This window comes from Pleurodeles waltl, chromosome 11, assembly GCF_031143425.1.
Source record: "Pleurodeles waltl isolate 20211129_DDA chromosome 11, aPleWal1.hap1.20221129, whole genome shotgun sequence".
NCBI classification, from domain to species: domain Eukaryota; kingdom Metazoa; phylum Chordata; class Amphibia; order Caudata; family Salamandridae; genus Pleurodeles; species Pleurodeles waltl.
Window position 1 is genome coordinate 945,559,839 of NC_090450.1, and position 15,428 is coordinate 945,575,266.

General features: G+C 47.7%; 1 protein-coding gene across 1 annotated transcript in view; it reads left to right on the plus strand.

The window, feature by feature from the left end:
- BCR (BCR activator of RhoGEF and GTPase) overlaps positions 1-15,428 on the plus strand; it is a 356,931-nt gene that overhangs the window by 310,030 nt on the left and 31,473 nt on the right. The window contains exon 20 of the mRNA XM_069215112.1: positions 14,544-14,678. Within this exon, the coding sequence (XP_069071213.1) occupies positions 14,544-14,678 (135 nt within the window). The remainder of the gene's footprint in view (positions 1-14,543; positions 14,679-15,428) is intronic.

Consider the following 15,428-nt stretch of genomic DNA (forward strand, 5'->3'; position numbering starts at 1 on the left):
GCCCCCTCCGGCCACGGCCCCCACTTTTGGCGGCAAGGCTGGAGGGAACAAAGAAAGCAACAAGGAGGAGTCACTGGCCAGTCAGGACAGCCCCTAAGGTGTCCTGAGCTGAGGTGACTCTAACTTTTAGAAATCCTCCATCTTGCAGATGGAGGATTCCCCCAATAGGGTTAGGATTGTGACCCCCTCCCCTTGGGAGGAGGCACAAAGAGGGTGTACCCACCCTCAGGGCTAGTAGCCATTGGCTACTAACCCCCCAGACCTAAACACGCCCTTAAATTTAGTATTTAAGGGCTACCCTGAACCCTAGAAAATTAGATTCCTGCAACAACAAGAAGAAGGACTGCCTAGCTGAAAACCCCTGCAGAGGAAGACCAGAAGACAACAACTGCCTTGGCTCCAGAAACTCACCGGCCTGTCTCCTGCCTTCCAAAGAACTCTGCTCCAGCGACGCCTTCCAAAGGGACCAGCGACCTCTGCATTCTCTGAGAACTGCCCTGCTTCGACGACGACAAGAAACTCCCGAGGACAGCGGACCTGCTCCAAAAAGACTGCAACTTTATCCAAAGGAGCAGCTTTAAAGAACCCTGCAATCTCCCCGCAAGAAGCGTGAGACTTGCAACACTGCACCCGGCGACCCCGACTCGGCTGGTGGAGAACCAACACCTCAGGGAGGACCCCCGGACTACTCTACGACTGTGAGTTCCAAAACCTGAGCCCCCACAGCGCCGCCTGCAGAGGGAATCCCGAGGCTTCCCCTGACCGCGACTCTCTGAAACCTAAGTCCCGACGCCTGGAAAAGGCCCTGCACCCGCAGCCCCCAGGACCTGAAGGACTGGACTTTCACTGCAGAAGTGACCCCCAGGAGTCCCTCTCCCTTGCCCAAGTGGAGGTTTCCCCGAGGAAGCCCCCCCTTGCCTGCAGCGCTGAAGAGATCCCTCGATCTCTCATTGACTTCCATTGCGAACCCGACGCTTGTTCTAACACTGCACCCGGCCGCCCCCGCGCCGCTGAGGGTGAAATTTCTGTGTGGGCTTGTGTCCCCCCCGGTGCCCTACAAAACCCCCCTGGTCTGCCCTCCGAAGACGCGGGTACTTACCTGCTGGCAGACTGGAACCGGGGCACCCCCCTTCTCTCCATTGAAGCCTATGCGTTTTGGGCACCACTTTGAACTCTGCACCTGACCGGCCCTGAGCTGCTGGTGTGGTAACTTGGGGGTTGCTCTGAACCCCCAACGGTGGGCTACCTTGGACCAAGAACTGAACCCTGTAAGTGTCTTACTTACCTGGTAAAAACTAACAAAAACTTACCTCCCCCAGGAACTGTGAAAATTGCACTGTGTCCACTTTTAAAATAGCTATTTGTGAATAACTTGAAAAGTATACATGCAATTGAAATGATTCAAAGTTCCTAATGTACTTACCTGCAATACCTTTCAAACAAGATATTACATGTTAAATTTGAACCTATGGTTCTTAAAATAAACTAAGAAAAGATATTTTTCTATACAAAACCTATTGGCTGGATTTGTCTCTGAGTGTGTGTACCTCATTTATTGTCTATGTGTATGTACAACAAATGCTTAACACTACTCCTTGGATAAGCCTACTGCTCGACCACACTACCACAAAATAGAGCATTAGTATTATCTATTTTTACCACTATTTTACCTCTAAGGGGAACCCTTGGACTCTGTGCATGCTATTCCTTACTTTGAAATAGCACATACGGAGCCAACTTCCTACATTGGTGGATCAGCGGTGGGGTACAAGACTTTGCATTTGCTGGACTACTCAGCCAATACCTGATCACACGACAAATTCCAAAATTGTCATTAGAAATTGATTTTTGCAATTTGAAAAGTTTTCTAAATTCTTTAAAGTCCTGCTAGGGCCTTGTGTTAGACCCTGTTAGCATTTCTTTTAGAGTTTAAAAGTTTGTAAAAGTTTGAATTAGATTCTAGAACCAGTTTAGATTCTTAAAAAGTATTCCAACTTTTAGAAGCATAATGTCTAGTGCAGAGATGAATGTGGTGGAACTCGACACCACACCTTACCTCCATCTTAAGATGAGGGAGCTAAGGTCACTCTGTAAAATAAAGAAAATAGTAATGGGCCCCAGACCTTCCAAACTACAGCTCCAGGAGCTGTTGGCAGAGTTTGAAAAGGCCAACCCCTCTGAGGATGGCAACACAGAGGATGAAGATAGTGACTTGGAGGAAAATTCCCCCCTACCAGTCCTATTTAGGGAGAACAGGGCCTCTCAAGCCCTGACTCGACAAATAATAGTCAGAGATGCTGGTCCCCTCACAGGAGGGGCCAACAACTCTGAAATCACTGAGGATAACTCCAGTGAAGAGGACATCCAGCTAGCCAGGATGGCCAAAAGATTGGCTTTGGAAAGACAGATCCTAGCCATAGAAAGGGAAAGGCAAGAGATGGGCCTAGGACCCATCAATGGTGGCAGCAACATAAATAGGGTCAGAGATTCTCCTGACATGTTGAAAATCCCTAAAGGGATTGTAACTAAATATGAAGATGGTGATGACATCACCAAATGGTTCACAGCTTTTGAGAGGGCTTGTGTAACCAGAAAAGTGACCAGATCTCACTGGGGTGCTCTCCTTTGGGAAATGTTCACAGGAAAGTGTAGGGATAGACTCCTCACACTCTCTGGAAAAGATGCAGAATCTTATGACCTCATGAAGGGTACCCTGATTGAGGGCTTTGGATTCTCCACTGAGGAGTATAGGATTAGATTCAGGGGGGCTCAAAAATCCTCGAGCCAGACCTGGGTTGACTTTGTAGACTACTCAGTGAAAACACTAGATGGTTGGATTCAAGGCAGTGGTGTAAGTAATTATGATGGGCTGTACAATTTATTTGTGAAAGAACACCTGTTAAGTAATTGTTTCAATGACAAACTGCATCAGCATCTGGTGGACCTAGGACCAATTTCTCCCCAAGAATTGGGAAAGAAGGCGGACCATTGGGTCAAGACTAGGGTGTCCAAAACTTCCACAGGGGGTGACCAAAAGAAAGGGGTCACAAAACCTCCCCAGGGGAAGGGTGGTGAGACAGCCAAAAATAAAAATAGTAAAGAGTCTTCTACAGGCCCCCAAAAACCTGCACAGGAGGGTGGGCCCAGAGCCTCTTCACAAAACAATCCTGGGTACAAGGGTAAAAACTTTGATCCCAAAAAGGCCTGGTGTCGTAGCTGTAATCAGCCTGTACACCAAACTGGAGACAAGGCCTGTCCCAAGAAAGGTTCCACTCCAAACTCCAATCCAGGTAACACTGGAATCGCTAGTCTCCAAGTGGGATCAACAGTGTGCCCAGAGCAAATCAGGGTCCACACTGAAGCTACTCTAGTCTCTGAGGGTGGGGTGGATTTAGCCACACTAGCTGCCTGGCCGCCTAACATGCAAAAATACAGGCAGCAGCTCTTTATTAATGGGACAAGTGTAGAGGGCCTGAGGGATACAGGTGCCAGTGTCACCAATGTGACAGAGAAACTGGTTTCCCCTGGCCAATACCTGACTGGAAAAACCTATACAGTCACCAACGCTGACAATCAGACTAAAGCACATCCCATGGCAATGGTAACTTTAGAATGGGGAGGGGTCAATGGCCTGAAACAGGTGGTGGTCTCCTCAAACATCCCAGTAGACTGTCTGCTTGGAAATGACCTGGAGTCCTCAGCATGGGCTGAGGTAGAACTAAAAACCCATGCAGCCATGCTGGGTATCCCTGAACTGGTGTGTGTAAAAACAAGAGCACAATGCAAGGCACAGGGTGAAAAAGTAGAGCTGGAGTCTGGAAGAAAGGCCCAGCCTACCAAGAGAAAAGGAAAGTCAGTTGGGAAACCAACTGCAACACAGTCAGAAAAAGAGAACCTCTCTTCTCAGGAAGAAGTTCTGCCCTCTGAGGGAACTGAGCCTTTGGAGCTTGAACCTTATCAGGTTGAGCTCTTAGGCCCAGGGGGACCCTCAAGGGAGGAGCTGTGTAAGGGACAAGAAACCTGTCCCTCTCTTGAAGGCCTTAGGCAGCAAGCTGCTGAAGAGTCCAAGGGCAAGAAAAATGGAACACATAGGGTCTATTGGGAAGATGGACTCCTGTACACTGAGGCCAGAGACCCCAAACCTGGTGCCACTAGGAGAGTGGTAGTGCCTCAGTCGTTCAGAGAGTTTATTCTGACCTTAGCCCATGATATTCCCCTTGCTGGGCATTTGGGACAAACCAAGACGTGGGAGAGGTTAGTCAACCACTTCTACTGGCCCAATATGTCCAACAAGGTTAAGGAGTTTTGCCTCTCCTGCCCCACCTGTCAAGCCAGTGGTAAGACAGGTGGGCACCCAAAGGCCCCCCTCATTCCACTTCCAGTGGTGGGGGTCCCCTTTGAAAGAGTGGGTGTGGACATAGTTGGTCCACTAGAACCTCCCACAGCCTCAGGAAATATGTATATCCTAGTAGTAGTGGATCATGCTACTAGGTATCCTGAAGCTATTCCCCTTAGGTCAACTACTGCCCCTGCAGTAGCCAAGGCCCTCATTGGTATCTTTACCAGAGTGGGTTTCCCTAAGGAGGTGGTGTCTGACAGAGGTACCAACTTCATGTCAGCATACCTAAAACACATGTGGAATGAGTGTGGGGTGACTTACAAATTCACTACACCATACCATCCACAAACTAATGGCTTGGTTGAGAGATTCAACAAGACATTAAAAGGCATGATCATGGGGCTCCCAGAAAAGCTCAAAAGGAGATGGGATGTCCTCTTGCCATGTCTGCTTTTCGCTTACAGAGAGGTGCCACAGAGGGGAGTAGGATTCTCACCCTTTGAACTTCTGTTTGGTCACCCTGTAAGGGGACCACTTGCTCTTGTTAAAGAAGGCTGGGAGAGACCTCTTCATGAGCCTAAACAGGACATAGTGGACTATGTACTTGGCCTTCGCTCAAGAATGGCAGAGTACATGGAAAAGGCAAGCAAAAACCTTGAGGCCAGCCAACAGCTCCAGAAGTTTTGGTATGACCAAAAGGCTGCAATGGTTGAGTTCCAACCAGGGCAGAAAGTCTGGGTTCTGGAGCCTGTGGCTCCCAGGGCACTTCAGGACAAATGGAGTGGCCCTTACCCAATGCTAGAAAGGAAGAGTCAGGTCACCTACCTGGTGGACCTGGGCATAAGCAGGAGCCCCAAGAGGGTGATCCATGTGAACCGCCTTAAGCTCTTCCATGACAGGGCTGATGTAAATCTGTTGATGGTAACAGATGAGGATCAGGAGGCAGAGAGTGAACCTCTCCCTGATCTTCTGTCATCAGACCCAAAAGATGGCTCAGTAGATGGAGTGATCTACTCAGACACCCTCTCTGGCCAACAGCAAGCTGATTGTAGGAGAGACCTACAACAGTTTCCTGAACTCTTCTCCCTAACCCCTGGTCAGACACACCTGTGTACCCATGATGTGGACACAGGAGACAGCATGCCTGTCAAAAACAAAATTTTTAGACAGTCTGACCATGTTAAGGAAAGCATCAAGGTGGAAGTCCACAAGATGCTGGAATTGGGAGTAATTGAGCGCTCTGACAGCCCCTGGGCTAGCCCAGTGGTCTTAGTCCCCAAACCTCACACCAAAGATGGAAAGAAAGAGATGAGGTTTTGTGTGGACTACAGAGGGCTCAACTCTGTCACCAAGACAGACGCCCATCCAATTCCTAGAGCTGATGAGCTCATAGACAAATTAGGTGCTGCCAAATTCTTAAGTACCTTTGACTTGACAGCAGGGTACTGGCAAATAAAAATGGCACCTAGAGCAAAGGAGAAAACCGCATTCTCCACACCTGATGGGCATTATCAGTTTACTGTTATGCCCTTTGGTTTAAAGAATGCCCCTGCCACCTTCCAAAGGTTGGTGAATCAAGTCCTTGCTGGTTTGGAGTCCTTTAGCACAGCTTATCTTGATGATATTGCTGTCTTTAGCTCCACCTGGCATGATCACCTGGTCCACCTGAAGAAGGTTTTGAAGGGTCTGCAATCTGCAGGCCTCTCTATCAAGGCATCCAAATGCCAGATAGGGCAGGGAACTGTGGTTTACTTGGGCCACCTTGTAGGTGGAGGCCAAGTTCAGCCACTCCAACCCAAGATCCAGACTATTCTGGACTGGGTAGCTCCAAAAACCCAGACTCAAGTCAGGGCATTCCTTGGCTTGACGGGGTACTACAGGAGGTTTGTGAAGGGATATGGATCCATTGTGACAGCCCTCACTGAACTCACCTCCAAGAAAATGCCCAAGAAAGTGAACTGGACTGTAGAATGCCAACAGGCCTTTGACACCCTGAAACAAGCAATGTGCTCAGCACCAGTTCTAAAAGCTCCAGATTATTCTAAGCAGTTCATTGTGCAGACAGATGCCTCTGAACATGGGATAGGGGCAGTTTTGTCCCAAACAAATGATGATGGCCTTGACCAGCCTGTTGCTTTCATTAGCAGGAGGTTACTCCCCAGGGAGCAGCGTTGGAGTGCCATTGAGAGGGAGGCCTTTGCTGTGGTTTGGTCCCTGAAGAAGCTGAGACCATACCTCTTTGGGACTCACTTCCTAGTTCAAACTGACCACAGACCTCTCAAATGGCTGATGCAAATGAAAGGTGAAAATCCAAAACTGTTGAGGTGGTCCATCTCCCTACAGGGAATGGACTTTATAGTGGAACACAGACCTGGGACTGCCCATGCCAATGCAGATGGCCTTTCCAGGTTCTTCCACTTAGAAAATGAAGACTCTCTTGGGAAAGGTTAGTCTCATCCTCTTTCGTTTGGGGGGGGGGGTTGTGTAAGGAAATGCCTCCTTGGCATGGTTGCCCCCTGACTTTTTGCCTTTGCTGATGCTATGTTTACAATTGAAAGTGTGCTGAGGCCTGCTAACCAGGCCCCAGCACCAGTGTTCTTTCCCTAACCTGTACTTTTGTATCCACAATTGGCAGACCCTGGCATCCAGATAAGTCCCTTGTAACTGGTACTTCTAGTACCAAGGGCCCTGATGCCAAGGAAGGGCTCTAAGGGCTGCAGCATGTCTTATGCCACCCTGGAGACCTCTCACTCAGCACAGACACACTGCTTGCCAGCTTGTGTGTGCTAGTGAGAACAAAACGAGTAAGTCGACATGGCACTCCCCTCAGGGTGCCATGCCAACCTCTCACTGCCTATGCAAGTATAGGTCAGTCACCCCTCTAGCAGGCCTTACAGCCCTAAGGCAGGGTGCACTATACCATAGGTGAGGGTACCAGTGCATGAGCATGGTACCCCTACAGTGTCTAAACAAAACCTTAGACATTGTAAGTGCAGGGTAGCCATAAGAGTATATGGTCTGGGAGTTTGTCAAACACGAACTCCACAGCACCATAATGGCTACACTGAAAACTGGGAAGTTTGGTATCAAACTTCTCAGCACAATAAATGCACACTGATGCCAGTGTACATTTTATTGCAAAATACACCCCAGAGGGCACCTTAGAGGTGCCCCCTGAAACTTAACCGACTGTCTGTGTAGGCTGACTAGTTCCAGCAGCCTGCCACACTAGAGACATGTTGCTGGCCCCATGGGGAGAGTGCCTTTGTCACTCTGAGGCCAGTAACAAAGCCTGCACTGGGTGGAGATGCTAACACCTCCCCCAGGCAGGAGCTGTAACACCTGGCGGTGAGCCTCAAAGGCTCACCCCTTTGTCACAGCCCAGCAGGGCACTCCAGCTTAGTGGAGTTGCCCGCCCCCTCCAGCCACGGCCCCCACTTTTGGCGGCAAGGCTGGAGGGAACAAAGAAAGCAACAAGGAGGAGTCACTGGCCAGTCAGGACAGCCCCTAAGGTGTCCTGAGCTGAGGTGACTCTAACTTTTAGAAATCCTCCATCTTGCAGATGGAGGATTCCCCCAATAGGGTTAGGATTGTGACCCCCTCCCCTTGGGAGGAGGCACAAAGAGGGTGTACCCACCCTCAGGGCTAGTAGCCATTGGCTACTAACCCCCCAGACCTAAACACGCCCTTAAATTTAGTATTTAAGGGCTACCCTGAACCCTAGAAAATTAGATTCCTGCAACAACAAGAAGAAGGACTGCCTAGCTGAAAACCCCTGCAGAGGAAGACCAGAAGACAACAACTGCCTTGGCTCCAGAAACTCACCGGCCTGTCTCCTGCCTTCCAAAGAACTCTGCTCCAGCGACGCCTTCCAAAGGGACCAGCGACCTCTGCATTCTCTGAGGACTGCCCTGCTTCGACGACGACAAGAAACTCCCGAGGACAGCGGACCTGCTCCAAAAAGACTGCAACTTTATCCAAAGGAGCAGCTTTAAAGAACCCTGCAATCTCCCCGCAAGAAGCGTGAGACTTGCAACACTGCACCCGGCGACCCCGACTCGGCTGGTGGAGAACCAACACCTCAGGGAGGACCCCCGGACTACTCTACGACTGTGAGTACCAAAACCTGTCCCCCCTGAGCCCCCACAGCGCCGCCTGCAGAGGGAATCCCAAGGCTTCCCCTGACCGCGACTCTCTGAAACCTAAGTCCCGACGCCTGGAAAAGACCCTGCACCCGCAGCCCCCAGGACCTGAAGGACCGGACTTTCACTGCAGAAGTGACCCCCAGGAGTCCCTCTCCCTTGCCCAAGTGGAGGTTTCCCCGAGGAAGCCCCCCCTTGCCTGCCTGCAGCGCTGAAGAGATCCCTTGATCTCTCATTGACTTCCATTGCGAACCCGACGCTTGTTCTAACACTGCACCCGGCCGCCCCCGCGCCGCTGAGGGTGAAATTTCTGTGTAGGCTTGTGTCCCCCCCGGTGCCCTACAAAACCCCCCTGGTCTGCCCTCCGAAGACGCGGGTACTTACCTGCTGGCAGACTGGAACCGGGGCACCCCCCTTCTCTCCATTGAAGCCTATGTGTTTTGGGCACCACTTTGAACTCTGCACCTGACCGGCCCTGAGCTGCTGGTGTGGTAACTTTGGGGTTGCTCTGAACCCCCAACGGTGGGCTACCTTGGACCAAGAACTGAACCCTGTAAGTGTCTTACTTACCTGGTAAAAACTAACAAAAACTTACCTCCCCCAGGAACTGTGAAAATTGCACTAAGTGTCCTCTTTTAAAATAGCTATTTGTGAATAACTTGAAAAGTATACATGCAATTGAAATGATTCAAAGTTCCTAATGTACTTACCTGCAATACCTTTCAAACAAGATATTACATGTTAAATTTGAACCTATGGTTCTTAAAATAAACTAAGAAAAGATATTTTTCTATACAAAACCTATTGGCTGGATTTGTCTCTGAGTGTGTGTACCTCATTTATTGTCTATGTGTATGTACAACAAATGCTTAACACTACTCCTTGGATAAGCCTACTGCTCGACCACACTACCACAAAATAGAGCATTAGTATTATCTATTTTTACCACTATTTTACCTCTAAGGGGAACCCTTGGACTCTGTGCATGCTATTCCTTACTTTGAAATAGCACATACAGAGCCAACTTCCTACACATAGGTTTGAGGAAGAGCTACAATCAACTGACGTAGACCATACGCAAAAGCGTATTTTCATACAGGAGGGGACAGGAAAAATAAGCACCCTTCCCCCTATTAGAAGAAAGAGAAGATTGGAGTTCCAAACTGAACAAACACCACAAACAAAGGTGGTGAAAAGGGTTACTCCACCACCCTCTCCTCCACCTGTAATTAATGTCTCACCAGCACAAACTCCATCACATTCCCCAGCTCACACCACCATGAGCCAGGGTGACCAAGATCAGGACGCATGGGACTTATACGACGCCCCAGTGTCAGATAACAGCCCGGAGGCATACCCTACGAAGCCATCTCCACCAGAGGACAGCACTGCGTATTCTCAAGTGGTGGCTAGAGCAGCACAATTTCACAATGTAAGCCTCCACTCAGAACAGGTCGAGGATGACTTTTTATTCAACACCCTCTCCTCCACCCACAGCTCATACCAAAGCCTGCCTATGCTCCCTGGTCTGCTCCGGCACGCAAAAGAAATCTTTAAGGAGTTGGTCAAAAGTAGGGCAATCACACCAAGAGTGGAAAAAAAGTATAAGGCGCCTCCTACAGACCCGGTTTTCATCACTACACAGCTGCCACCAGACTCTGTCGTTGTAGGAGCAGCTAGGAAAAGGGCCAACTCCCACACATCTGGAGATGCACCACCCCCAGATAAAGAAAGCCGCAAGTTCGATGCAGCTGGTAAGAGAGTCGCAGCACAAGCTGCAAACCAGTGGCGCATCGCTAACTCTCAGGCACTACTTGCGCGCTATGACAGAGCCCATTGGGATGAGATGCAACATCTCATTGAACATCTGCCCAAGGACCTACAAAAGAGGGCAAAACAAGTGGTTGAGGAGGGACAGAACATTTCAAACAACCAAATACGCTCCTCCATGGACGCTGCAGATACAGCTGCACGGACAATTAATACATCTGTAACTATCAGAAGGCATGCATGGCTACGAACGTCTGGATTTAAACCAGAGATTCAGCAAGCAGTTCTCAATATGCCTTTTAACGAAAAAGAACTGTTCGGTCCAGAAGTGGACACAGCGATTGAGAAACTCAAAAAGGACACGGACACTGCTAAAGCCATGGGCGCACTCTACTCCCCGCAGAGCAGAGGGAATTACAGCACATTCCGTAAAACACCCTTTAGAGGGGGGTTTCGGGGTCAGGGCACACAAGCCAGCACCTCACAGGCAACACCGTCCAGTTACCAGGGACAGTACAGAGCAGGTTTTCGGGGACAATATAGAGGAGGGCAATTCCCTAGGAATAGGGGAAAATTTCAAAGCCCCAAAACCCCTACTACTAAGCAGTGACTCACATGTCACTCACCCCCTCCACACAACACCAGTGGGGGGAAGAATAGGTCATTATTACAAAGCATGGGAGGAAATCACTACAGACACTTGGGTTCTAGCAATTATCCAACATGGTTATTGCATAGAATTTCTACAATTCCCTCCAAACATACCACCAAAAGCACAAAATTTGACAAAACATCATTCCAATCTCCTGAAGATAGAAGTGCAGGCACTATTGCAGAAGAATGCAATCGAATTAGTACCAAACACACAAATAAACACAGGAGTTTACTCACTGTACTTTCTGATACCAAAGAAGGACAAAACGCTGAGACCAATCCTAGACCTCAGAATAGTAAACACATTCATCAAATCAGACCACTTTCACATGGTCACACTACAAGAAGTGTTACCATTGCTAAAACTACACGACTACATGACAACTTTAGACCTCAAAGACGCGTATTTCCATATACCAATACACCCATCGCACAGGAAATACCTAAGGTTTGTATTCAAAGGAATACATTACCAATTCAAGGTATTGCCTTTCGGACTAGCAACCGCACCAAGAGTCTTTACCAAATGTCTAGCAGTAGTCGCTGCACACATCAGAAGGCAGCAAATACATGTGTTCCCATATCTAGACGACTGGCTAATCAAGGCCCATTCGTTAATAGAGTGCTCAAACCACACAAATCAGATCATACAAACCCTCTTCAAACTAGGGTTCACCGTCAACTTCACGAAATCCAACATTCTGCCGTGCAAGGTACAACAATACCTAGGAGCCATAATAGACTCAACAAAAGGAGTAGCCACTCCAAGTCCCCAAAGAATCCAAAATTTCAACATCATCATACAACGCATGTATCCAACACAAAAGATACAAGCAAAGATGATATTACAACTCCTAGGTATGATGTCTTCATGCATAGCCATTGTCCCAAACGCAAGACTGCACATGAGGCCCTTACAACAGTGCCTAGCATCACAGTGGTCACAAGCACAGGGTCATCTTCTAGATCTGGTGTTAATAGACCGCCAAACTTACCTCTCGCTTCTATGGTGGAACAACATAAATTTAAACAAAGGGCGGCCTTTCCAAGACCCAGTGCCACAATACGTAATAACAACAGATGCTTCCATGACAGGGTGGGGAGCACACCTCGATCAACACAGCATACAAGGACAATGGAACGTACATCAAACAAAACTGCATATAAATCACCTAGAACTGCTAGCAGTTTTTCAAGCACTAAAAGCTTTCCAACCAATAATAGTTCACAAATACATTCTCGTCAAAACAGACAACATGACAACAATGTATTATCTAAACAAACAAGGGGGGACACACTCCACGCAGTTAAGCCTGCTAGCACAAAAATTTGGCTTTGGGCAATTCACAACCAAATTCGCCTAATAGCACAATTTATACCAGGGATTCAGAATCAACTCGCAGACAATCTCTCTCGAGATCACCAACAGGTCCACGAATGGGAAATTCACCCCCAAATTCTGAACACCTATTTCAAACTCTGGGGAACACCTCAAATAGACTTGTTTGCGACGAAGGAGAACGCAAAATGCCAAAACTTCGCATCCAGATACCCACACAAGCAGTCCCAAGGCAATGCCCTATGGATGAACTGGTCAGGGATATTTGCTTACGCTTTTCCTCCTCTCCCTCTCCTTCCTTATCTGGTAAAGAAACTCAGTCAAAACAAACTCAAACTCATATTAATAGCACCAACTTGGGCAAGGCAACCCTGGTACACAGCGCTGCTAGACCTATCAGTAGTACCCCACATCAAATTGCCCAACAGGCCAGATCTATTGACACAACACAACCAAAAGATCAGACACCCAGATCCAGCATCGCTGAATCTAGCAATTTGGCTCCTGAAATCCTAGAATTCGGGCACTTACAACTTACCCAAGAATGTATGGAAGTCATAAAGCAAGCCAGAAGGCCATCCACCAGGCACTGCTATGCAAGTAAATGGAAGAGGTTTGTTTGCTACTGCCATATTAATCAAATCCAACCATTACACACGACTCCAAAACATGTAGTGGGTTACTTGCTTCACTTACAAAAATCTAACCTGGCTTTCTCTTCCATTAAAATACACCTTGCAGCAATATCTGCATACCTGCAGACTACCTATTCAACTTCCCTATATAGGATACCAGTCATTAAAGCATTCATGGAGGGCCTTAAGAGAATTATACCACCAAGAACACCACCTGTTCCTTCATGGAACCTAAATGTTGTCCTAACTAGACTTATGGGTCCACCTTTTGAACCCATGCACTCCTGCGAAATACAGTTCCTAACCTGGAAGGTTGCATTTCTCATCGCCATTACTTCCCTAAGAAGAGTAAGCGAGATTCAGGCGTTTACAATACAAGAACCTTTTATACAACTACACAAGAATAAGGTCGTCCTAAGGACTAATCCAACTTTTTTACCAAAGGTTATTTCACCGTTCCATCTAAATCAAACAGTGGAACTTCCAGTGTTCTTTCCACAGCCAGATGCCGTAGCTGAGAGGGCACTACATACATTAGATGTCAAAAGAGCATTAATGTATTACATTGACAGAACAAAGAACATCAGAAAGACTAAACAACTATTTATTGCATTTCAAAAACCTCATGCAGGAAACCCAATATCAAAACAAGGTATAGCCAGATGGATAGTTAAATGCATCCAAATCTGCTACCTTAAAGCTAAACGACAGCTGCCCATTACACCAAGGGCACACTCAACCAGAAAGAAAGGTGCTACCATGGCCTTTCTAGGAAACATCCCAATGCAAGAAATATGTAAGGCAGCCACATGGTCTACGCCTCACACATTCACCAAGCACTACTGTGTAGACGTGTTATCCGCACAACAAGCCACAGTAGGTCAAGCCGTATTAAGAACATTGTTTCAGACTACTTCCACTCCTACAGGCTGAGCCACCGCTTTTGGGGAGATAACTGCTTACTAGTCTATGCAAAACATGCGTATCTACAGCGACAGATGCCATCGAACTGAAAATGTCACTTACCCAGTGTACATCTGTTCGTGGCATCAGTCGCTGTAGATTCGCATGTGCCCACCCGCCTCCCCGGGAGCCTGTAGCAGTTCGGAAGTTACCTTCAACTATTTGTATATATATCATTTCAACCTTAAATAAGTACATACTTAGTCACTCCATTGCATGGGCACTATTACTACAATTCAACTCCTACCTCACCCTCTGCGGGGGAAAAACAATCGAAGATGGAGTCGACGCCCATGCGCAATGGAGACAAAAGGAGGAGTCACTCAGTCCCGTGACTCGAAAGACTTCTTCGAAGAAAAACAACTTGTAACACTCCGGCCCAACACCAGATGGCGAGCTATGCAAAACATGCGAATCTACAGCGACTGATGCCACGAACAGATGTACACTGGGTAAGTGACATTTTCATTCCGCCCGCTGACCCAGCGGGAAACTTGTAATGGGGCCGGCAGGGAGGCAGCTGCACTGGCGGCAACCTCCCAATCAGAACTTTTGCGGACGGGCTTTTCCGTCCGCCGAAGTCATAATGATCCCCATAGTCTTAAGGAAGTGTTGGCTTTTTGCATTCTTCAGTGTGGTTTTGACATGGATAAATCTGGCACCATTGCATCTTTTCAGTGATCTGCGTGTCTCTCTTTCAGACAATAAAGATGTTTCTGTGATGATGAATGAGATGGATGTCAACGCCATCGCTGGCACCTTGAAGCTGTATTTCCGAGAGCTGCCTGAACCCCTGTTTACCGATGAGCTGTATCCCAATTTTGCGGAGGGTATTGGTATGTAGGCTTTCATGCCACACAGTTTTCTCTTGATATCTGCAAGAGAGCATTATTGCAGATTTGGTGTGCTTCCCTCGGCCTTCCCTCTTAGATGGTGAGGATGTGGACGAGTTGTGGACTGGGACTTGGCCAAGTTCTACCACACTGGAAACAGCTTTTGTAATGTCCACTTTCTAGTTCTGGGTCTTGACTAGTTTTCTGTTTAGAATGGGACGATAGCACCAAACTGCTCTTAAAGGTGTCTGGGGCAAACATTCGTAAGAGGCAGCAGAGGAATTACTGAGCATGCTGTTGGATCTCTCCAGATGTGGGAGCCTTGTTGAAGTTCTTTTTACATCCTCCTTTTGGTTCTGCAGAAATGTTGCATGTAGTATTACTGTGACTCATATTCTTTGATACTAACTGGCTTTAGAGGAGGTGCCCTTACTGTATTTGCTAAAGAGACCTCCAGGATTAAGCCCTTGCTTATTAGCACATATATGAAGTGGTTGTATGTCACTTTATCATAGTAAAAATATCTCCATGCAGGTCTCGACTACCACTGGATCATCGATAGGTGTAGGGAAATATACATGTACTGTTCTTAACTTCGCATATGCTTACCTATGTTGGTAGTCAATATTGCAGATTTAATATTTTTTAGGTCAATATTTGACCATGATATAGTGCCCTTCCACCATACCTACTGATTTGGAGTCGAAGCTTATATAAATGTCACAAATGTAGCAGTATATTGCCAAACTATAT